The sequence below is a fragment of the Neoarthrinium moseri genome (genome assembly GCF_022829205.1).
Source record: "Neoarthrinium moseri strain CBS 164.80 chromosome Unknown scaffold32_Wmoseri_CBS_16480, whole genome shotgun sequence".
NCBI lineage: Eukaryota > Fungi > Ascomycota > Sordariomycetes > Amphisphaeriales > Apiosporaceae > Neoarthrinium > Neoarthrinium moseri.
In genome coordinates this window covers 328519-350443 of record NW_026055146.1, presented here as the reverse complement: position 1 = coordinate 350443, position 21925 = coordinate 328519, and the positions used below count along the sequence as shown (strand labels likewise).

The window sequence follows — 21925 nt, the reverse complement described above, 5'->3', positions numbered from 1 at the left end:
TTGTCCCAGTGGGATCTTTCTTCCCAAAGGCCGCCATTCTTGTCCTCTATCTCCAGCTGTTTGCAGCGAAGAGATGGGTCCGGTTTGCCGTGTGTTTCGGCCTCGTTTTCAATTTCTTCACGTATGTCCCGTTGGTCGCAAGCGCTCCACCCTACGAGGGGGACTCCCCTGGGGCGAGCTGGCCGTATCGATGAGTCCTCAGCGTGCTCTCTACATGTCTACGGTGAAGGTAGCCATGTCTGTCATAATGAACTTGTACATTATCGTTCTTCCTCTTCCAATCCTGTTCAAGCTTCACTTGGTCGTTTCAAAGAGACTGCAACTTATCGCTGTATTTGCGACAGCGATCGCGTAAGTAGATTACTTTACACCCGCTATATAGTGGACAGATTGCTTATAGCTCCAGGGGTGTCGTTGCTAGTATTGTGGACCTCGTCTACTGTGTCGAGCTTTTGGACTTGGAAGACGGAACCTGGAGAGAGGCTTGCGTTTCCATTACGACGTATGTACCGCCCCTATATTTTGACCTTTCGACATTGCAGAGTCCTGACCATATCGTAAAGCATCTTCGAGACTGACGTCCCCATCATCGTCGGCTCTATGCCCTTCTTCTCCACCTTCCTCAAACTGCATGTGGCGCAGTCTGATAGCGTCCAGGCCTTGTTGCCTCGGTTCAGTAACAAAAGACAGGACGCCTCAACCTTCCCGAGCGATCCTCCTGCACCCCCACGAACATTTGAGTCTTCCGAGCCCAAGATGCACCCTTACTACAAACTCAGCGAGTCTGCTCTGCTGAAGTCTCGGTGCACAGCAAGCGGAGATGTGTTGCCCACGATGAACAACTCAGAAAACACCATCATGCGAATGGTCGGTATCTTTCAGCAAACCCACGCCCAGCCGCGGCAAAGTCCAGTGTGACTGAACCTTTCAGCACTGCAATCATGGGCTTCATAGGGACCGTTTTGGAACAAGAACTGCTCTGTCCTGCGTGCTGTTGGCAAATATACGGAAGCAAGGACTCTCAAGCACCGGAGGCCACTTTTCTCGTAGCTTGGTCATTATACGAATGGTTTAAAGATCAATGCATTATCATAAGTCTGGAAGAGGTATAGCCGAATTTTCAAAAACGGCTCTGGCGTCATTCTAGCTGCATTCTTCGAGGGCTGATTCCGCTCATTTCTAGAAGTGAGCGAAGTAAATCTCTGGTACAACGTGTCGAAACGTTAGCTAGTTCGGAGCAGGTAACGGCTGGAAATAAGAATCGCGCTTGATGCTATTCAAAAATTGCTACTTAATATTTGCGGATGGAGTCGGAGCGGGCGGCACGCGTCAAAAGACTGCTGATCCAGCTGAACAGTCGCCTGGAAGCAGCATCAACGCACCAGATGCATTCGTTCGCATGGACGATAACAATCTTCAATACTACCTAAGAGACAACGTTCACACTCATCCAAGGTTTATTAAACGATCTGCAGGATGTTGACGCAGTCCAGCTCCAGCCTGGGGTTTCGAGAGTCAGATAAGGTGGCCTCAAGGATCGAGGTCACGGACAAAGGTATCACAGGCATCTGGTGTAACGCCAATGAAATGCGACCCAAGCGCTTGGTGGCGGAAAATGACCGAGTCGCTATTCTAGCCGCTAGTGCAGGTAATACGACTACTCCGGCTACCTTATCCAGTCAGAGTAAACGCCGAGTAACCAAACAAACCAAGTTCGTTAAAGACTCCAGGTATAGCGGCCGATGGCAAGCTACTAATTGCTTGGGGTTTGGGTGATATTATCCGCTGGATACGAATGATTGAGAAGTGGAGGATGTGGTGCTAACTGAGGGATCCTGCGAGTGAAACGTGTTTCTTCTCTGAATTGAAGTGAAGAGAGTAGAATTCGTATGTAAAGTGTTGCCTAAGTAGTTGAAGCATGTTACTCTTAAAGCAGAGAAGTACGCAGTGACCAATTCTTTTGCTGACTACTTGCGATAGGTCATCTTTCCACTTAGGATATCATCCTTCGTTCCTCTGTAGAAAAGTGGGATTATATCCAGGGAAGCCTCAACAACCACATGGGTTCCCCCAGCAAAAACCTTGTCTGTCCACCAATCCCTCCAAGCCGTGGCATTGTCAAGAACACTCCCGGCTGGGTCAGTTTCTTGTTCATCACTTGGTAGATACACCGTCCACTCAGTAGTACCTGGAATCACTACTGGGGCAACTAGTAGGTTCGGCCCGAACATGAATTGATATTTCAAATCTTCAGCGTGAAGAATTGTGTATGGATCAACTTTGCCAAAGTCGACCAAGAGGGGCCGCTGCAGTGGAGTACCATATTGAGCAGCAGTGTCGAATATAAATTCGAGATAAGAATCCAAAGCGTATCGTAGCTGGATAAACTTTCTCAGATACGTGAATGTTGTATTGCCGAAGGCCCACGGCTCATTGGGACAAGATTCAAACCCGTCCAAATCCTCTGGGAGACATTTGCGACGGCCGTGTGCTCGCATCACGGGGCTTAACCTGTGAATCATCTCAGCGTTTTTTTTTAATGAAATCTCTCCCTTGATTAACATACGTGCCATACTGAAACCAGCGGGTATATAGCTCTCGATATGCCGGGTCAGATATATTTCCATGGTATTCTAAATTGGCATAGTAGCCGCCGATATCTGACGCCCACCAGGATATTCCAGACAACTACACAAAGCTCAGACTCAGTGCAGATGAACAGAAATGACTCGCTTACCTGAATATTAAGACCCGAGACTATTGTCGAACGAAATGCTTCCCAACTTCCGTTGACGTCTCCACCCCATAGGACACTGGGAAGCCTTTGGGATCCAAGCCATGCACTTCTAGAGAAGGACAAGCTAGGAGAATTATCATTATCCACGCTAGCTACGCCATCCGCTATCATTTTTTGAGCATAAAACGGATAAAGAGCTCCGGTTTCAGCCTGGGTGCCAATGGAATAAATGAGATTTGGGCGAGGAAACGGGACGCCTTGTAAAGCATAAACTGAACTGGACTTGTATGAAAACCCCTAAGACAGTTAGCAATGCAACAAGCGTCGACATCAGTTAAACCCACTTCACCAACGCCACCACCTTCTGTGCAATCCAGAAGAAAATCTTTGATTCCAATGCTGTAGTAATTATCGTAGATCTGCTTCCAGGTGTACAATCGCGCTAGAGGGTTAGTATAGTCAATGAGGTGCATAAATGAGCTGTTAAAATACTCTACTACTCCGAGTCCATGTGGAGACCCGACAAGAAAACCCAAGGAAAAGTATTCGAGCCAATTGCTAGATGATGAATCCATAAGAGGCCAGAGGTTGACAATGATTCGAGCTCCTTTAGTCAAAGCACCAACAGCCTTCACTAATTCGCCAGGGCTGGGAAACTTGACCGAATCGAACGCGAAGTCGCCAAAAGAGGTCCAGTGCGGTGCATCTGTGAATGTAAGCCTCTAAAGTGATATTTGACGAGAATTTCATACCGATCTGAATCATAGAAACTGGGACATCGTGCACATTGAACCCTCGAGCCACTCGTAACAGTTCGCTTTGGTTCGCATAACGGGCTTTAGACTGAATGTATCCACGACCATGTGCAGGAAAGCGAGGAGATCGTCCGGTGATAGACGTATGAGTTTGAATCAAGGCGTTAAAATCTCCAGGTTCCGCGACAGAGACGACTAAGACTCCATAATTAATCTTCATCTACCTTACATAGGTTGGTACATACCATAATCAACCACCGTTGTAGCTTCAGAAACCCATTGAATCGCCGTACGGTCTATGCTGACATGGCCCATACTTGGGACATTCCACAAGAAGCCGTATGTTTTTGATGAAATATAGGAGGGAATTGTTGTTTCTGACTGGTAGTGCCTGAATTCAAAAGTCCTGCTACTATCAGCTTTGCATATTTCGTGGCGTCGGAATCATATACCGGCCTTTATTGTCCAAATTATCGTATTGGTGTTGCCCCAGACCAAAAATTTGTTCGTCGTCATCTGAAGTGAAGGAAAAGGTTGCTGAAGGACGAGAGGAAACCCCAGCCCGATCGTAGGACCAGTCCCGGGCGATCCTGCCGTGCTGCCAATGAGGTCAGCATACCAGACCTAATCCACCGGCAAGTCTTTCCGGTACCTGCGGCCATAACTCCCCAAAGAGCTTTTCGTCACCGCGGTCTGTTATGCGCCAGAAGTTGAGTCGGTTTCTGGACACAGTAACTTCCAGAAGCCCACTCCGCAAAGTGGCATTGTCAAAATAAGTTACCAGCTGCGGGCTTTCGCTATGCCTTCCGATGTCTTGTGCAACTGGTGCATCCAGCAAGGCTCCAGGCTCGTTCCCCATAGCATGTTGAAACACGGAAGATCTGACACGGATCGCATTCTGGCCCCATGTCTGGATTTGAAGTCGCTCGAATCCATTGATGACATCCAGAGAGCCAGTTGTTACCTGATTTTCTTCGAATTCTACACCGTGGGGTGTTTGTACGAAAATGTTATTTTTGAAGGGAAATGCATAGACGAACAGGAGTTTCAGGAGCTTCATGACTGCTTTTGCTGTTCAGAAACACTCTTTGGTGTTTTAACGTTCAGTTTCAAGCCTTCGATGATGTCCCATTTGTATGTCTTGTTTAAGGGATATTTATCTAAGATTTGAATTGCCGAAGCGTACTTCCGTTAGATGATTAAGACTTTTTATTTACTGGTTACGAGTAGGATGCATACAAAAGCTCCACAGGCCAAGCCTTGGACATCGGGCCGTTCCAGTTCCAATTGTGGATATAATCAGGATGACTCGACCCGCACGCAGTTCGGCCTTCCAATTAATAAAACACCCTCTTTTGGCCGTCGCCTCTAAGCGGAAACTTCTGCCTGGGAATCATTTTCTGCGCTCTGTCTCTGGTATTACACCATACCCAATTTGTCCTTCCGACACAGGCTGACGAGTATACGCAATGGATATTGAAAAAGCACCCTACGACCCTAAAGGGTGCCTTTACGTGCTATTAGCTCAAATACCAGCCCTCATTGTCCATAGCCTAGCCAAGATGCTGCAGACGGGAGGCAATGGACAGCACCCAGTGCCGACGCTACAAATCATCACATGCCGCATGATCCTTACTCTGACGCCGGGGATTATCTACCTGTATCTCAAGTCCGTACCGGATTTCATTCTCGGGGACCGAGAAGTACGACGATTGCTCTTCGTTCGGGCTGTTGCCGGTATTATAGGGGTCGGCGCATTCTACGGTATAGGAACTGCACCTTAACTTGGGAAAACTGACAACTGATAATACTCGGAGATGAAAAGCGTCCATGATTTATCTTCCGCTTGTTGAAGCGACGGTTATTAGCTTCATCTCCCCATTACTCGCCACGATTCTGACGAGCAAGCTTACTGGATCCAATCTGTCCATGCGTCAATTGTGCGCTTCTTGTGTTTGCTTTATCGGCGTCCTCTGCATCACTTTATCCAAGCTTTTCGACTCTGCCGATGGATACTATGATGACCCTAACAAAGAAGCTCGCCGGAATTCAAGCCTAGTGCTTGGTGTGCTGATTGCACTCACTGGTGTCGTAGGAAGCTCAGTAAGCTATACCCTCCGTTTTCTTCCACCTCTGCTGATATACTTTCCACCTTGTTTGAGATCGTGACTGAATTGTGTTCTCGCTAGATTACAATCATATGTGTGCGCCGAATCGGCTCAAGAGCGCACCCATTGATAACAATGAACTACCTCGCATACTCCATGCTCTTTCTTTCAGTAATTTTGTACGTGGTTCCCTCAGAAAGCATAAGTTACTCTTGGGATCTGGTGCCAGAACAGTGGATAACACTTGCTGGTGTTGGCCTGTTCGCCTTTTTGATGGTAGGTTCCCCAATGCTCGCAACTCCGCAAATGGCAGCGTATCTAGCTCCGACTCGCTGATATATTGAAGGAAATACTGCAAACCACTGGGTTTGCCATAGACTCGTCTCCTAGGGCAGTCAACATGCTTTATTTTCAAGCGGTTCTGGCATTGTGTGCAGATCTTGTGATCTGGAAAACCAAATTCTCGGTCTGGTCACTTGCTGGTGCTGGTTGCATCATTACTGGTTTGATCTGCATTGGGGATGCAGCACCGCAAGACGTCAAATCTATATCCTCCATCTCAACAGCCTCAGAGACAGAACTTCAGAACATAGATGGACAAGTCAATGACCAGGGCAGAACGAGTTGAAAACGGATAGGTCACTAGTCTGGACTTGCCTAGGTGGTATGTAGATGTAGAAGGTTGAGACTGCATTTAAGCACTGCTGTTCTGAAAGTAATGATTCAAGAAATTCAAGGACTTTGTAAGCCACGAGAACGATGGTATCCAAAGAGCATCGTGTCTGGAATGATAAATTCTGGTAATTGAACCCACAAGGCTGCGAGGCTCCAAGGCCGATTGCTGTCTGGCCTTAGCTCTGGCGGACCAGTGCCCCCGGAATAGCGGTGATAATTAGTAGCAGGTTGAGAGAGGTATGACGATCGGGATTCGGTCAAAAAGCCGACTGAACTCGCTCAGAATTGGCCGGCCAAAATTGAGAAACACAATTGCCAGTTGAGCCGATGCCCGGGATCGGTTGACACGTATACCTCCATTCATCAAACGCAGGGAAGTGGGTAATGGCTTGGCCACTGACCACCACCGCTGGGCAATCTATTTGCCTTCTGATCTGACCTGGACTCATGTCCCTGTGGCGACAATTCGATTGCAACTTTGCTAAGGTATTGGGCAAAGATATCGGCTCGGAAGCCCCGAGCATGTAAGAAGTCGTCCCTGGATCCATAAATGCCAAGTAACCGGGCTTCGAGTCGTTTTCCGGCGCTCGTGCCGCTGCCGCTAATGTTCTGGGAACTAAAGTACATCTGGCAATGGCCTTGCTTGGCACTAGCTTACTAGGTACGATACGATGTTTTCAAAGTTCGCTGTAGTACGGTACTATTGAATCAAAATCACATATACTACCACGGGTGTCTTGGAATATCGACCATACTGGTATCGGAGCCCAAGACCTTCATATCATACCACGAATCCATTTGATAGACAGATCGTCAGCTCCAGCTTGGAAAAGCAGCAGGGTAATATTGTCAGAATCTGTTGATCCATGGCCAAAGCACGGCCTTTCTTGGTGAAGGGTGTTTAAAGTGTTGGCTATTGCCCAGCTGACTACTCTGATCGCACAGTATACTATTCTACTTACTACAGTTAGGTCTAAGACGTGAAATCAGCCACTAGCTCAAACTATGCAAAAGAAATCTGCAAGGACTGTCGTATACACTCATTCGAGCGCCCAATCTTGGTAGACACTTATCAAAATTTCTTTCTCGCGGTACGTCTTCCCACATGTTTTTACTAGTGGTTTTATAGATGATTGGAGTAGCCTGATGCGGTACTTGTAGAAAGTTCACATATAAGCCGTAGTGAGTACATCCGTTTAAGGCATGGTTGAGGTTTCGAATACTAATCCCTTGCTAATGGGGATCGAGATCAAGCAACTGTAACGACAGGTGGTACTCTTGTTCATTGCTTGACAGAGTAGAATATGCCGAGCTCCAAAGACTAGAGCTTCTATTAAGATATGCAGCAGACTTCTTGCTATGTGTTAACTCGTAGGGACTCAGTGACGGCTTCGCATATACAGGGGGCAATGAACTATTAGCTGCGCTTGAGTTGTCAACTGGACTACCGGTGCTCATCTTCACGCAGTGTGTCAATGTCCGCGCTGTCGGTGGTACTATTTGTGGGGGGTTTTTTTTTTCAACCCAAAGGCATCTTGCCAACCACCCAGACAATGCGTGAAAAGGTTTCCAGACTAGCCGCCTTATATCATGTTCAGCTGAGAGTTGAAACTTGAGCCAAATAGAGATCCCTGCCGAAGGACCGAGGCCGACTGCATCGACGAGGCTCTGCAGTTGCTACAGACAAAGCGGCGATTCGGATTTAGTTTTCCCTTTGCTAAACGTGGAACCACAATCGCTATCCCTCTGGAGTATTCGTAGTACGTGCATCATCTCTAGATTAACTACTGTCCATTGGTCAAAGTCGCGGACCGCGCTTACAGAGCTCCCTTGAAACAACGCGTCTGAGCTGCGCAGGCAAAGGGCCCACTTCCCAAACCGCTGTACCCACAGGCTTCCCAAGTCACTTAGCGCTGATGATCTTCCGGATCACATCCAACAAATCTCAGCATGCCGTAGCAATGACGGTCAATATACAATTCATAAGCCTCGGAGCTTCTGGATTGTGCTTCATTCGCTATAAGAACGCGTTGAAGGCACAACATAGCAAATCTCTGTTGGTGGAATCGCCTCAACAGTCAACATTGCTACATATGCCACCAGACGGGTCTGCAGCGCCATTCACCAGCACTGCAATAGTACGCACTGTCATTCAGCCTCACGAGTACTGCATCTATCAGTTCAGGGTATATCATCTCGATTGAGTTTAGTTCGGACAGTGGGCAATGGTAGGGCTTAGGAAGTTCTTAGAATGCAACTGCGACACACGGCCGGTTAGCCGTTGCAATCGCTATACGCATTTATGCTGCAATGTGGTTGGTGGTATTTTTCTCGTCCATGTTGCCATTTCTGAAACAGGTAACTGCCAAGTTCCCCCTTCTGTGTCTTGATGTCTTGAAACCGTTGCAGGCCACTGTGTTCGGGTGGATGAGGCTCCAGCCAAGAAAGCCAAGGTGCCAAGCGGCACACATCAAGCACCAAGCCGTCTCAAGTTGTGGCAAGTTGTGATGAACCCTCATGATCTCTGGTATCATGATTGAGAGCCGCAGGGGAGTTCGTCAACGACATCGCGTAACTGTGAGTCTATATAAACAACGGCGCGGGCGCATTGATTCGCATTTTTTGATCTGCATTCCATTCAATCATTTAGCCAGGTTTTCTACTCTCCCGGATCACCCTCCCGCAGCTGTGCTGTCCATTCTCTTCTATAGCGATTCAATTCCAACCAATCGTTTGGCAGGTCAAATTTTGGTTTCCAAGTTTATTATTCATTCTATTGATACCCAAACCCAATCACAATGCGTTACTCCCTCGCCGCCGTCGTCGCGTTTGCGGCTTATGCCACTGCCGCACCGGTCTTCACCACGCAGCAGTACGATGACATCTCCATCTCCGGCGGAACAGCCGGCAACGCCGAGGAGGAGGCGCTGGCTGTCTTCTCGGCGCTCGACCAGAGCGACCTGGCCAACGCCGACCCGGCGGACGTCGACTTCCTCAAGTCGGTCAACAGCATCGCCAACGATGCCGAGACTGATGCGTTCAACCCGGCCATCGAGGCTGCCAGCGGCGAAGAGGCCGATGCCCTCCAGCGCGGCAAGATAAAGAACAAGGTCCTCAAGCTCGAGGCGACCAGTAAGCTCACCCGATGATTCGAGCTATCTTGACCATTTGATCGCTAAACTTCATTGCAGTGCTCGCACTCAAGATCCAGCAGGCTCAGGGAGACGACGTGGCGGACAAGATCGCCGCGGAGCAGAAGAAGTTGAACAACAACATCAAGCAGGACCAGGATGAGGCCGGCAACCCGTCGACCGCTCTGACCTTCAGCGCCAGCACTGCATAAACAGGGCCTGACTGTAGAGGGGAATAATAGCTGAAGGAAGAGAATTGGATCGCCCGAGCCCGGAGGCTCATCTGCCTCCAGTGCACGAGATCGTTTAAGTGGATACGTACCTATTTATAGTATTCCATGGGAGATCTCATGATGTTTGTGATGTGATTCACACCGCGCATAATTCAAAGTTTCAAACCTATATATATCGGCACCTGTTCCCCTGGAAATATGACGATCACAGACTACCAGCTGTAGGCATCGCGGTGCATAAGCGCTACTATGCTAATGACACTTGAAACTAAGATAATATTAAGCCAGTGACTCAGATCGATGTCCAACATGGGCATCCCACAGCGTCGTTCTGCATATTTTGCCCATACAGGCCCACCGTCCGGCTAGGTCACTCAGATGCGCCTTGCTTTCGCAGTGGTCACTTGAGACGGACGGGATGCAGGCCAACACCAGGTGGCGAGACCCAGGGGTTTCCAAAGTCTAAGAGTGTTGGGGACTTTCAGTTGGTCAAATGCAGTGGCAGAGGTTTCTGGAGACCATTCGGCCTGAACATCTGCCCATAGGCGTCGACAAAATGTGATTAGGGAGGCGCCAAACCCCCGTTTTGCGCTCCATAAGTAGTCCATGCCTTGGCGATTTCGCTTGGCTTTCATCGCAGAGGGATAACGGAATGAGCTTGTGGCGACTCAGTACACACTGATGAGTCTACTGCACTTCGCTCATATGAAGGTAGTTGTGATAGTCGCTAGACTGCAGAATCCGGGGATAGCGTACCGGCTAGCGCCCCCTTCAGGTACGCTAGCCGCTGCCGCTGCCGCCGTGACGTCAAGGCCAGCAGCCAATTACACCTGCACCAACCCGTCTACACTCCTTAGCTCGGCATACCATACCAGCTCACCCATCGTGAGCAGCACCTTGTCCGCCAAATCACGGCCAAAACATCAGCTCGGCAGAATCCAAAGATGTCAGCGTTCCTCCTCTCACGAACCGCCCTCCGCCGCCAGGCCATGGGCGCGGGCATCGGGCTGTCCATCGGCTCGATGCTGGTGCTCCGGCAGCCGCGGATCCGCATGGACGCCAGGGCGGTGCCGCGGCCGTCCACTCGGGAGGAGCCTGTGGTCGCGACCAAGGAGAGGCTGAACCCGGAGATCATCAAGCAGCTGTCTGGTGGAAGCATCACAGGTGGGTTCACCCCAAAGGGCCAAGAGAAGGGGTCAATGGGAGATTTCATAAGCTAACGATGCCTGCACTCAGGGTTCCTCACCGGGATGGTCATCAGCATCTTCTCCAAGACGCTGGTCTTGCTGCTGGGTGTTTCGGTTGTGGTGATCCAGGTAAGCAAAGGAATACACGTAGAACCTCGGACGGAGTGCTCATCGGAGAACAGATCGCTGCCAGGTACGGTATAGACGTAACGAAGCAGCTTAAGATCGAGGAGCGCATTGGGAACTCGCGGGTCTTGGCGGCTCTGGAGCGGGACCCGGCCTTCAAGCTGTCATTCGGCTTCTTCTTTGCCATGTCGGCATTCATGAGGTTCCAGGACCTTTAAGTTGGAGGACAGCTGCATACAGGTATCTAATAATGCATAGTTCAAGACATCAAGCCACCCGATTCCTGCTTGCCGCTTGCCGGAGAGATGAACCGCGCTTAGAAGTGCCGTGTCTCCCTTTCTAACCATGCCTTGGTGAGTTGGTCCTCAATCAGGGGGCTGACCTTCTTGAATATCTCATCGTTGTAATCGTTGAGCCACTTCTTCTCCACTTCCGACAAGAGGTTGGTGTCGATGAGCTTGCGGCAGTAGGGCACCATGGTGACGTGCTCGAAGCCAAACCACGGCTTGTCGCCAAACGAGTGCTTTGTCTCGGCCTTCTTGATCATGATGATATTCTCAATACGAATGCCAAACTTGCCATCCTCGTAGAAGCCAGGCTCATTGGAGATCACGTTGCCCTCAGCGAGCGCGACCTCCGAGTACTGTATTCTAGTGCCAATACCGATCGGGCCTTCATGCACATTCAAGTAGGAACCAACACCATGGCCTGTGCCATGACGGTAGTCAAGTCCTTGTTGCTAGAAAGTCTATTAGTCTCACGGGTCAAAGATTGGAGATGGATCATATGCGTACCCAAAGATGCTGACGAGCCAAGCAGTCAATCGCGAACCCAGTAGTGCCCTTGGGAAAGATGGCGACATCCAGCGCAATGTTGCCTTTCAGGACCAATGTATATGCCTCAATTTCAGCTGCTGTGGGCGTTCCAAAGTGCAAAGTGCGGGTAGTGTCAGTGGTACCGTCCAAATACTGCGCCCCAGAGTCGCACAAATAGATTGCATTGGGATCAATGGTCGAGCAATTGCCTGGTTCAGGCTTGTAATGGATTACAGCAGCACTGGGGATTTCCTTGTCAGTATAAAAGGTACGAAAGGGTTTGGCCGCCACTTACTTGGCCCCTGTAGATGAGATGGTGTCAAACGACAGGCCAACGAAACGATCCTTCTTAGCACGGAAAGCCTCTAGCTGGTCTGCGGCCTGAACCTCATCAAGAGTCACCTTCTTGGTGATCAACTGATCCTCGAGCCAAGCGAAGTACTCGATCAAAGCAGCACCGTCGCGAATGTGGCACTGTCTCATACCTTCCAGCTCCGTCGCATTCTTCACTGCCTTGGAGTCTCCAACAGGGCTTCGTACCTCCTCGACTAGATCATCTCCACCGAGCGCACGCTTGAGCGCCCAAGAGGCCCGGTTTGAGATCAAGAACTTTTTGGCCTCCTCGGCAGATCCAGTGCTGCTCGCCTTGGCGGACTGACCAAGAGCAGTAGCATCATTGAAAATGGCCTCGTAGGGCTTGATGTCAACGTTATTGCCGGTCAAGAAGGATTTGCACTCCCCGCTCAGCTTGGATGAGTCAATGTAGAGCGTGGCCTTGTCGGCTGTCACTATGGCGTAGGAAAAGAAGACCGGGTTATACGGGATATCGTTGCCGCGGAGGTTGAACAACCAAGCGATCTCGTCGAGCATAGACACCACAAAACCAAGCGACTTCTTCTTCTCGAGCTCCTTGCGCAGGTCAGTCAACTTGGCCTTCACATCCTTGCCGGAAAACTTCTCGTCGAGCACGATAGCTGGCTCGTTGGGTCGGCTAGGCTTCCCTTGTGCCCATACGCCGTCCACCAGGTTGGCGTCGACAGCAACCAGGTCCTTACCACCACTTTTCTTGATCTTCTCGGCCAGTTTCTTCGCAGCACCGGCCGTAAAGAGGGTAGGGTCCACAGCGACAACCTTCCCACCGGCCGACTGCTCGGCAGTCCACTCCTGCCACGTCGGCACGTCCTGGATTCCTTGTTTGAGCAACAGCCAGTTATCATCAAGCTGTCTCGCAGCCTGGTTGAAGTAGCGGCCGTCTGTCGCCAGCGCAGCCTTCTCGTGTGTGATGACGGCCATTCCTGCCGAGCCCGAGAAACCGGAGATGAACTCTCGCCGCGCATCACACGGCGCAATGTATTCGGACGAGTGGCTATCCTCGGACGGCACAACTTCACATGTACGGATCAGTCCCCCCGCCTACAGGTGCTCTAAATGAGGTATATTGGCCTTCTTACTGTACACATCTACACTGTTCTCCTTCATGAGCTTCCGAAGCTCGGCCAGCCGGGCCGACGTGTTGACCGTCTCCATGTCGGTAGGCTTTGTGGTGTACAATCGACGAACCGGTCGGGGCGTGAGGTGCAGCAAACGTTGGGCTTGCGTCGCGCGACACAGAAGTCGAGGTTTCGGAACCGGGGCAGGAAAGGCGAATCGAAGGGCTTTCGTAGACAAGGCCGACAGTGGCCGAAGGTGTCGCATGAGAAAGTTTTCAGGCTTTCAGGATGTCTCGCCGAGAGCTGAAGCCAGCAATAGGTCCTCCTCTAGTTCCAGCGGCGACGGCCTTGAGGCAAAGAGGAAGGTGACACGCGACGGCTCCTAATAGGCGCTCCCGAAGCAATGCGCTGCTCTATTCGGGTGGATGTCGTCCTGTCTTTAAACCGACCCTCTGTCCTTGGAAGTGCCTTGTTCTGCTAGCGAGCGTCCACTGTGGCTCTGCCTATGGCTGTAATAATACTGAGCTGGCGAGATGTTTCGTAGACGGGTGAGCTGCGAGTATGGGGTCTTTCAAGAGGGCGGACGAGCTGGATCCTGGTGCTACCTTAGTTACCCACTCCGCTGGATCAGGAAGCTCCAGGCTGCCGGGTACACGGGGCACTAACGCACCGTCCCCAAAACGGGGGCTCTTGGGTGCCCAAAGCCAGACTGCCAGTTACCCTGGCAGTACCCAGGTACCTGGAGGGTCTGTTACCCCTCCATGGCAGAAGCCCCACAGCGGGACGGCTAGAGCTTCCAAATTATCAACATCGCGGCTCCCTCTGCACCGAAGAGCCTCATCGCATGCAGCGGTGCCTAGTGAAGCTGAACCAGTTTGGACTTTGGAGAGCCTTCCATCTCCCACGGCATATTAACGAAGCCTGGACACGGGGGCCTATTACGGGTGCATGAGCCTCAAGTCCATTTTGCAGCGGTTTGACACAGGTCTTCAGGGCATTTCATCCCGTCCCTGCCCAGCCTAGCCAGTCCTCAGGTTGCTATCGAAGAGCCGCTTGCGTGGTCGGGACTTCAGCTGCATATAGCTCAATAACGACAGCATTCCGCCTACCTGCCTGAGTTATGATGGATGATTTCCTCCAACCAACACATCAAAATGGACCGGATACCTATACCAAGTAGCCTCGACGAGGTTGAGCAGGTGCGTTCAACAAGGCATAGCAAACCGAGGAAATCGACTGACATACCTGGCAGCTGGTGATCAAGCTCTATGAGCCAAACTCAGCCTCGGCAATATCTCATATCCAAGAGGTACTGCAGAGGCTCCAAAAGTCACCCGAGGGATGGCAGATAGCCGAAGGCCTGCTCTCCCGGTCCAGTGACAACGTCAAGTTCTTTGGCGCCTTGACGTTTATCGTCAAGTTGAATACCGATTCTATCGAGGACGGTGACGCACGATCCGTGTTACGGAACCTGATCAGCTGGCTCCTGAAGAGCCTAGAGAGCGGAGCTGGTGTCATTGTCATCCGGAAACTCTGCTCTGCTCTGACGACACATTTCATCCATTTCTCACACCTCTGGCCCTCTTGCGTTCGCCGGATGCTACATTGCTTGCAGACAAATAGTACCGACATCGATGGTACCAGCGCTCCTTCTCCCGAGAATGCTCTGCGGGGCCTGACACCACAGAAGTCTGTGACTGCGTTGTGGTTTGCGGCAGCTCTCGCCGAAGAGGCTGAGAAGACGGATCCAAGTTCCACCAAGTACATCAGCCTCCACGAGCGCCTGGTAAATAACGTTCAAGATATTGCGTTGCTGTTGGCGCACTCGTTGTCCAGAGACACTGAGGTGCAGGGTCAGCAGGAAGCGATCCGCTGCCTACAGGCATGGCTTCTGTATGCACAACGTGCGCCTAATGAGCAGCTGAAGTCGGCTTTGCGCCCTCTCTTGCAGCCCACGATCAAGTGTCTCGTTATCGATGAGCTCTATGATAACGCCATAGATCTCCTCACCGATACCCTCAGCAACTGGCAGAACTTCTTCACTCGAGGTGACTACGACCTGTTGTACAATCTTTTCGACAGCAATTGGTCTCAGGAGAAGTACCAAAATCTACAGTCGGGAGATTTTGAATTCGACTCTGTCCAGTTTGGTCTTCTCATGGTCGCTTTTGGCGATGCCCAAATCACTGAACTGATGGACGCTTCTAACGAGCGGGCTCAGCGCTTCCTCGCCGGACTCGTCGGGCTACTTACCGCAGAGGGACATCCTGTCGCCGAGGACAAGATCTTCGTTCCAGCACTTGAGTTCTGGTCTCAGTTTGTTGAAAACTTAGTGGACAACATGTATTCTGAACCACAAGAGAGTGTGAGCTGGGACACCCCTCCCCTATCTTATCTTACCCAAGTGGTTTCGCATTGTTGGAAGAAGATCCAATACCCCTCGTTGGATGTTTATAACTCTTGGGACTCCACAGAAAGAGTTGGGTTCGGTGATGCGCGCAAAGATGTCTCCGATCTACTTCAGTCTGTGTTCACGATCTCCGGCCAGCCTCTCATCTCCCTCTTCGTGGACTTGACATTGCAGGGCGTTTCTAATTCAGCATGGGCCGAACTCGAAGCTGCTGCCTTCTGCCTGGGGTCCCTATCGGACTGCGTCTCAGACAGCACAAGCTGCGATGATATCCTGAGCAAGGTATTTGGATCGCAACTCTTTGATCTCCTACGTCAAGGTCAATCTGTCGTTCCTGTTCGAGCAAGACAGACCTGCCTTTCTCTCATTGAACGATACTCAGACTACTTCACCCGACACGCAGAATACCTACCAGCTGCACTCAATCTTCTCTTCAGCGCCGTTGGTGATCATCCACTGGCGGGCCCTTCTTCCAAATCAATCTACCGGCTCTGCTCTTCTTGTCGCGCACTGCTGACATCCGAAGTGGATGCCTTCTTAAGTCAATACGAATCACTCAGGAGTGCACCGAATCTTGATTCCTTAGCTGAGGAGAGAGTAGTTGGTGCCATCGCTTCTATAGTGCAAGCCGTACCGGATGAGGCCACTAGACTACACGCGTTCCGACGATTGATGGTGTCGCTTGGAACAGATGTGGAGAGATCACTGCAGCTGAAGGACTACAACTCCAACGTGGACCCGAACGATCCAGTCATCGCCCGGGCTTACGATTTGGCTCAGCGGCCATCCGCACCTGTAGCTTCAAGCGAAGTCGCCCTTCTGACGGCGATTCGTGCACTTCGCTGTCTCTTGGGCTGCGCCAAGGGATTACAAGCACCCTCGGAGTCATTTGTCGACCTCGACGCCGAAGAAAGCACCTCTTCGCTCACCGCCAATCCAGAGCTTGAGCAAATGCAGCGAGACATTATTGGCATATTAGCGCGCATGAAGGATGTCTTTGGTGAGAGCACAGAGGCCTTGGTTAGTATAATGTTTCTACGATCATGCTACTGTTGACAGCCATTGAGGTTTACTGACAACCAACTATGTAGGACGTCATCTGCTCAATACTGAAGGCAGGCTTCTCGGAAACCGAACCGGGCCCATTTGTCTTCTCACCTCAGGTCATAACGGAGTTTCTTACGAGTTCGTGGCATAACCGTGTTGCCTCAGCGATTAGCACAGCCTGTGTCTTCGTCACCTCTATTTATAACGGAAGTAACAAGCGCCAATTGCCGGGAATCATCCACCAGCTACTTCCATGGGTTGTGGGCCTGCTCCACCAGCTTCAAGGTGAGTTGACCCTGCATTTGACACTACATCTGCCCATTCCTTGCTAATCTGTAAAGACCCTGTAAACGATCCCGAATTAGCACAATATGGTGTTGAGTTCACCCAGAAGGCGATGATCAAGGCCCCTGGGACCTTTATCCAACTTCAGCCAACTACCCTGTTGGAGTACCTATTCATGTTCGCCATCAAGATGCTGAATGGCCGTGAACCACTTCCGAAAGCGGCAGCAGCGGACTTCTGGGTAAGTTCGCCGTGAAATCTAAACCAGAGCAGCGCTGACAACTTCCAGACCAGCTTCATCACACTCAAGACCTCGGACCAGGATACGCAATCCGCAATCGATAGCGCCATGGGCCACCTGGGCCCTATGGTGGCTCACTCCCTCGTGCAGAACATCGGAGGCAAGGCCTCCCGCAGTGAGTTGGACAAGCTGAGCGACCCGCTCAAGAAGCTCGTCGTCCAGCACGTCCACGCCAAGCAGTGGCTGGAGGCCGCGCTGAACGACGCCTCCTTTCCCAGCGATAAGGTGTCCCATGATGACAAGGCGCTGTTCTTGAAGAAGATCGTGAGGTAAGCATTCAACCGTCTATGATGTGCTCCGGCAAAGAATCAAAGCAGCTAATTGATTGGTAATCACAGCTTGCGGGGAAGCAGGGCAACGAACCAGGTGGTCCGGGAGTTCTGGCTGGCATGTAGAGGATCGAATTTCGCGTATGCTTCGTGAATGAGAGTAAAAAGCGTGTGAAGTAGACTCAGGGGAATTCTTTAGATACAACAAGCCCGGCTGGCGTTCCAATTCATCACCGGGTAATCAAAATTTCCCTGACCGGCCAAAATGGATAGATCAGTGTCACCAGTTTAGATTTAAGATCATACAACTCTTCGTGAAATCCGTTGCTCATCACTCACAAACTACAGGCGCCAAATTCATTCGTAGCTGCGTCGTCACTGGCCTTGATCTTGGCCTCATACTCGCTGAAAGACTCGATACCCTTGGGTATACCATTCCACATGGGGTCCTGCTCGTCCATTAGCCCTGCCCTGATCTGCATTGCCCGCTTCCACGAGGGCCGCGACGTCAAGCGTTCATGCCAGACCTTCACATTGAGGAGCCGTTGGAACTTGTCGGGCTCAGGCACCCACGACGACGTGTCGGCGCGGTCGTTCCACGGGACCCAGGCCATATTGTCATGCGCCGTCTTGTCGCCCACCAGCCAGTCTTTGACATCGGAACAGCCCTTCAGAACGCCGAGGACACGTGTCACTTGCTTGGTGTAACGATCGATCGCTGTTGGGACCTTCTCGGAATAGAAGTGGATGAATCTGGTTTAGCAAGAGTCAGTTAAGGGATCGCATGACGTAAGGGTCAGTCTACTGACCAGCCTGCGGCGTCATACTATGGGTGGTTGAGATGGTGCTTCTCAGGATGGGTGCCCCCCACCACAGCAACGACTTGCATCAGCCAGTCAAAGACACGAAACGTTATATAACAAATCTTCGATAAAAGTGGGTAGCCCTCTAGCTGGGATCAGATAAGTATGCACCGCCCTTGCATAGCCTGTTCTCAACTGTACTTTTCTCAGCGACCATACTCAGGACATCTCTAATAGAAGAAGCACTGCTCACAATATCAAAGACAGTTGCTGAGCTCCATGAATTCGAGACTTATCAACAAAGCGCGGATCAGCTTACCTGCTAAGGCTTGAGCCATAATCTTAGCACGCTGCGTCAAGTTGTTGGACTGTGTAAACAGTTCGGCTGCGTTTGGGACATCCTTCTCCCCCACAGCCAACGAGTTTCAACCTTTCTTGTGAGCGAATCGCGAGAGCGCTACACTGTCGGTAACTGAACTCAGAGGTAGGTCCAGTGCGGCGAGATCTGCTCCGGTAATGGCACCCATTAGCAACTGGCTCTTGGTTGTTGATAATAGGTCCTTCTCGGGATCACAATATAGACCGAAAAAAAAAAAGCTGGTAACTCTTCTGTCTCAATCTTCCCCATGCCTGCCGTTTGTTTACGGTAGCGTTGATGGAGTTGATTCTCTGTAGAACTTTGTGTACATTACGTGGTCCCATGAACCAGGATGTTCCGCAGTTGGCGGACAATGCATGGCTTGTGTGAAACCAACAGGCGGGCAGCACGTCGAGCTGTCAGATTGTTGGCTACGTTACACCATGGGTTGTCGGGATAAAACCTGGCAATGTGACTTGTCACAGCCAACTACCACGCTTAATGATCCTTACCAGCACTTCAATTTACCACTTTTCGCGTGAATTTGCCGTCCGTTAACAGCATCATTCTTTGTCGCTCTTATTCTTTAGCCCAACATGCCTGGACAGGTGACATCCTCTCAATCGGTGGCCAAGGGCGTATTCAACGAGTCTCATTGGCGTATGCTGTTTGCGTTGCTCGATGCTGCCATTCCCTCAATCAGCCTCGACAATGCCCCGACGCAAGGCAGTGTTGGAGATCAACTTACCATATCTCAGGAGGAGTTGCTCTTGGCTCACCAAAATATCCAGGCTACGGTACACGATTCTCCAAGTATGGCTTCTTACCATCAATATTTAGCCTCCAGGCCTCTCGATGATCCCAAGTTTGTGGCCATCATCAAGGAAACTATAGGCCAGATACCACCTCGCCTCCAGCGACAGCTGGCTGGTATTCTAGACTTTATGACGTTGGTATCTGCTTCCTAGTCTGATCGCGTCATGCTAATAGTTTTGCAGCACAAGAATCGGCAGTGTCATCTGCGGCTACAGCCTTACGCCTCTGGATCAGACGTCTCTTCAAAGGCGACATGATATACTCCAGTCATGGCAGAATGCCTGGCTTCCATTGTGGCCTGCTTTGAGCAGATCGTTTCTCGCTATGGCCAAAATCGGCTGGTCCCAGTCAGATCAGCTTTTCGCCAAACTCGGTAACTACGACATTGGTAATATCATGAACGGTCCTGCTGGCCAAACGATGAATTTTGATTTCCTTGAGTTTGATTCACAGGAAGAGCCCTGCCTACTGGAGACTGACGTAGTTATCATCGGCTCCGGGTGCGGTGGCAGTGTATGCGCCAAAATCATCGCTGAGGCTGGGCGACAGGTTCTTGTGGTCGACAAGGGCTATTACACACCACCGTCTCTTCTACCTGTCCCGGTAGATCGCTCATCTGTTCTGTACGAAGCTGGCCTTCAAAGCGATGATGGTGCCACCACCATATTGGCAGGGAGTTGCTGGGGAGGAGGAGGTACGGTGAACTGGAGCGCGTCGTTGGAAACACAAGGTTTTGTTCGTCAAGAGTGGGCGAATAAAGGACTGCATTTCTTCACTACAGCTGATTATCAAGAGAGGTTGAATCGCGTCTGCGATTTCATGGGCGTCAACACAGCATATATACAACATAATCATCGTAACAAAATCCTTTTGGATGGCGCCCAAAAGCTAGGGTGGCAGGCGAAACCGTGTCCTCAAAACAGCGGTAATACTGAACATTCATGTGGACATTGTACATTTGGCTGTCGCTCGGCCGAGAAGCAAGGGCCGGCAGTAAGCTGGTTACCAGCCGCTCAGAAGGCGGGAGCACGGTTTATCGAAGGTCTTGATATCTCCCAGATACTGTTCGAGAATGAGCATACGAAAACTGCTACCGGGGTCAAGGGTACTTGGACTTCAGGAATGGTCGGCTCAACTTCAGGCGAGAGAGTCCGGCGTCAGATCCAGATCAAGGCCAAGAAAATTATCATCGCCTGCGGTGCACTTCACAGCCCACTTCTCTTGATGCGGAGTGGGCTCAAGGTGGGCAGTTTTCTCCCAAATGTTATCTTCCCCAATCTTGCTGACGTTTTTCTTCCCTCGAAGAATCCTCACATCGGAAAAAACCTCTACATGCATCCAACAGGGAACTTCGGTGCCGTTTTCGATGACGTTATAGGGAGTTGGGAAGGTATGATCTCGCCATTGCCCAGAACCAACTGTGTGAAAGATTCTGATGCATTTATTTAGGGAGTATTCTAACTAGCGTCGTATCTGAATTCGAGAACCTTGATGGAACAGGCCATGGAGTTAAGATCGTGGCGTCCGCGGGCCTGGTAAGTGGTATAAAATCTCTGAAAGTCGAATATGAATCTAAGCTATACATTGTAGCCACATATGACAACATTTACCTTACCGTGGCACAGCGCACTTCAGTACAAGACCGATGCCATCAAATACCGCCACATAAACTCCTTCTGTGCCATCGCTCGAGACCGTGACACCGGCAGCGTGTCTGCTGACCCCGATGGCCGTTCGATTATCAAGTACACACCATCACGATTTGACCGCATACATATTGTCTCTGGCCTCGTGGCTATTGCCAAGATCTGTTATGTCCAAGGCGCCACTGAGCTTTTCCCATGTGTCATGAATGTACCATCCTTCAAGTGCCGTAAGGCAAGAGAGGAACGGACTCTAGAAGACCAGGAGTTTGTACAGTGGCTCGCACGTCTCGAACGCGAGGATCTGAATCCAGCGAAGGACACATTCACCTGCGCTCATCAAATGGGCTCGTGTCGAATGAGCACTAGTCCTACAGATGGCGTGGTGGACGATTGTGGTAAGGTATGGGGGACCACCAACGTGTACGTCGCCGATGCGAGTGTCTTTCCCAGCGCGAGTGGTGTCAATCCTATGATCACCACAATGGCGATCGCGGACCGTATAGCAGGATCGTTGGTCGCGTTTTGGCGCTGACCGCTTGAGGCACGAAATCTATGCGTGTTGAAGGTAATAAGACTCGCTTCCGCAATTACGCGCAGGATATTCAGTGCTTGGAATCTTTTGGAAAACAATAGCCCAGGTACATACGTGTGGGGCAAGAAGCTGCTGGTCGCCGTGGTCACTCATGTAAGGTGGAACGCACACAAATGTAGTTGGATCCTCGCTACCATGCGGGAGTCGGCTAATTGCATTCCGTAAGGACCGGTTTTTGTTACTGCGGCGAACACGTCTTGA

At 50.8% G+C, this 21925-nt stretch overlaps 9 protein-coding genes across 9 annotated transcripts; 6 read left to right on the top strand and 3 right to left on the bottom strand.

Moving 5' to 3' along the window:
* Nucleotides 1-247: 247 nt before the first annotated feature.
* Nucleotides 248-918, top strand: JN550_008024 (uncharacterized protein; the record flags this gene model as incomplete). Its single annotated transcript, XM_049319940.1, has 3 exons — nucleotides 248-351; nucleotides 401-502; nucleotides 564-918. 3 exons carry the CDS (start codon nucleotides 248-250, stop codon nucleotides 916-918), a joined length of 561 nt encoding a protein of 186 aa, XP_049170091.1.
* A 1049-nt stretch (nucleotides 919-1967) lies between these two features.
* Nucleotides 1968-4552, bottom strand: JN550_008023 (uncharacterized protein; the record flags this gene model as incomplete). Its single annotated transcript, XM_049319939.1, has 8 exons — nucleotides 1968-2511; nucleotides 2567-2688; nucleotides 2738-3034; nucleotides 3082-3443; nucleotides 3490-3687; nucleotides 3738-3883; nucleotides 3945-4090; nucleotides 4145-4552. The coding sequence occupies 8 exons, from the start codon at nucleotides 4550-4552 to the stop codon at nucleotides 1968-1970; spliced, it is 2223 nt and encodes a 740-aa protein (XP_049170090.1).
* Nucleotides 4553-5054: 502 nt separating this feature from the next.
* On the top strand, nucleotides 5055-6228 carry JN550_008022 (uncharacterized protein; the record flags this gene model as incomplete). The annotated part of the gene is made up of 4 exons (XM_049319938.1): nucleotides 5055-5256; nucleotides 5318-5595; nucleotides 5682-5876; nucleotides 5947-6228. The coding sequence occupies 4 exons, from the start codon at nucleotides 5055-5057 to the stop codon at nucleotides 6226-6228; spliced, it is 957 nt and encodes a 318-aa protein (XP_049170089.1).
* A 2845-nt stretch (nucleotides 6229-9073) lies between these two features.
* Nucleotides 9074-9618, top strand: JN550_008021 (uncharacterized protein; the record flags this gene model as incomplete). The annotated part of the gene is made up of 2 exons (XM_049319937.1): nucleotides 9074-9407; nucleotides 9467-9618. 2 exons carry the CDS (start codon nucleotides 9074-9076, stop codon nucleotides 9616-9618), a joined length of 486 nt encoding a protein of 161 aa, XP_049170088.1.
* A 965-nt stretch (nucleotides 9619-10583) lies between these two features.
* JN550_008020 (uncharacterized protein) lies at nucleotides 10584-11170 on the top strand (the record flags this gene model as incomplete). Its single annotated transcript, XM_049319936.1, has 3 exons — nucleotides 10584-10803; nucleotides 10876-10955; nucleotides 11009-11170. 3 exons carry the CDS (start codon nucleotides 10584-10586, stop codon nucleotides 11168-11170), a joined length of 462 nt encoding a protein of 153 aa, XP_049170087.1.
* A 98-nt stretch (nucleotides 11171-11268) lies between these two features.
* On the bottom strand, nucleotides 11269-13462 carry JN550_008019 (uncharacterized protein; the record flags this gene model as incomplete). The annotated part of the gene is made up of 4 exons (XM_049319935.1): nucleotides 11269-11691; nucleotides 11747-12008; nucleotides 12063-13152; nucleotides 13219-13462. 4 exons carry the CDS (start codon nucleotides 13460-13462, stop codon nucleotides 11269-11271), a joined length of 2019 nt encoding a protein of 672 aa, XP_049170086.1.
* An 889-nt stretch (nucleotides 13463-14351) lies between these two features.
* On the top strand, nucleotides 14352-17663 carry JN550_008018 (uncharacterized protein; the record flags this gene model as incomplete). Its single annotated transcript, XM_049319933.1, has 6 exons — nucleotides 14352-14396; nucleotides 14450-16627; nucleotides 16699-16939; nucleotides 16996-17180; nucleotides 17229-17509; nucleotides 17579-17663. 6 exons carry the CDS (start codon nucleotides 14352-14354, stop codon nucleotides 17661-17663), a joined length of 3015 nt encoding a protein of 1004 aa, XP_049170085.1.
* Nucleotides 17664-17844: 181 nt separating this feature from the next.
* Nucleotides 17845-18334, bottom strand: JN550_008017 (uncharacterized protein; the record flags this gene model as incomplete). Its single annotated transcript, XM_049319932.1, has 2 exons — nucleotides 17845-18262; nucleotides 18315-18334. The coding sequence occupies 2 exons, from the start codon at nucleotides 18332-18334 to the stop codon at nucleotides 17845-17847; spliced, it is 438 nt and encodes a 145-aa protein (XP_049170084.1).
* A 932-nt stretch (nucleotides 18335-19266) lies between these two features.
* Nucleotides 19267-21664, top strand: JN550_008016 (uncharacterized protein; the record flags this gene model as incomplete). The annotated part of the gene is made up of 4 exons (XM_049319931.1): nucleotides 19267-19619; nucleotides 19669-20876; nucleotides 20936-21021; nucleotides 21077-21664. The coding sequence occupies 4 exons, from the start codon at nucleotides 19267-19269 to the stop codon at nucleotides 21662-21664; spliced, it is 2235 nt and encodes a 744-aa protein (XP_049170083.1).
* Between the last annotated feature and the right edge of the window lie 261 nt (nucleotides 21665-21925).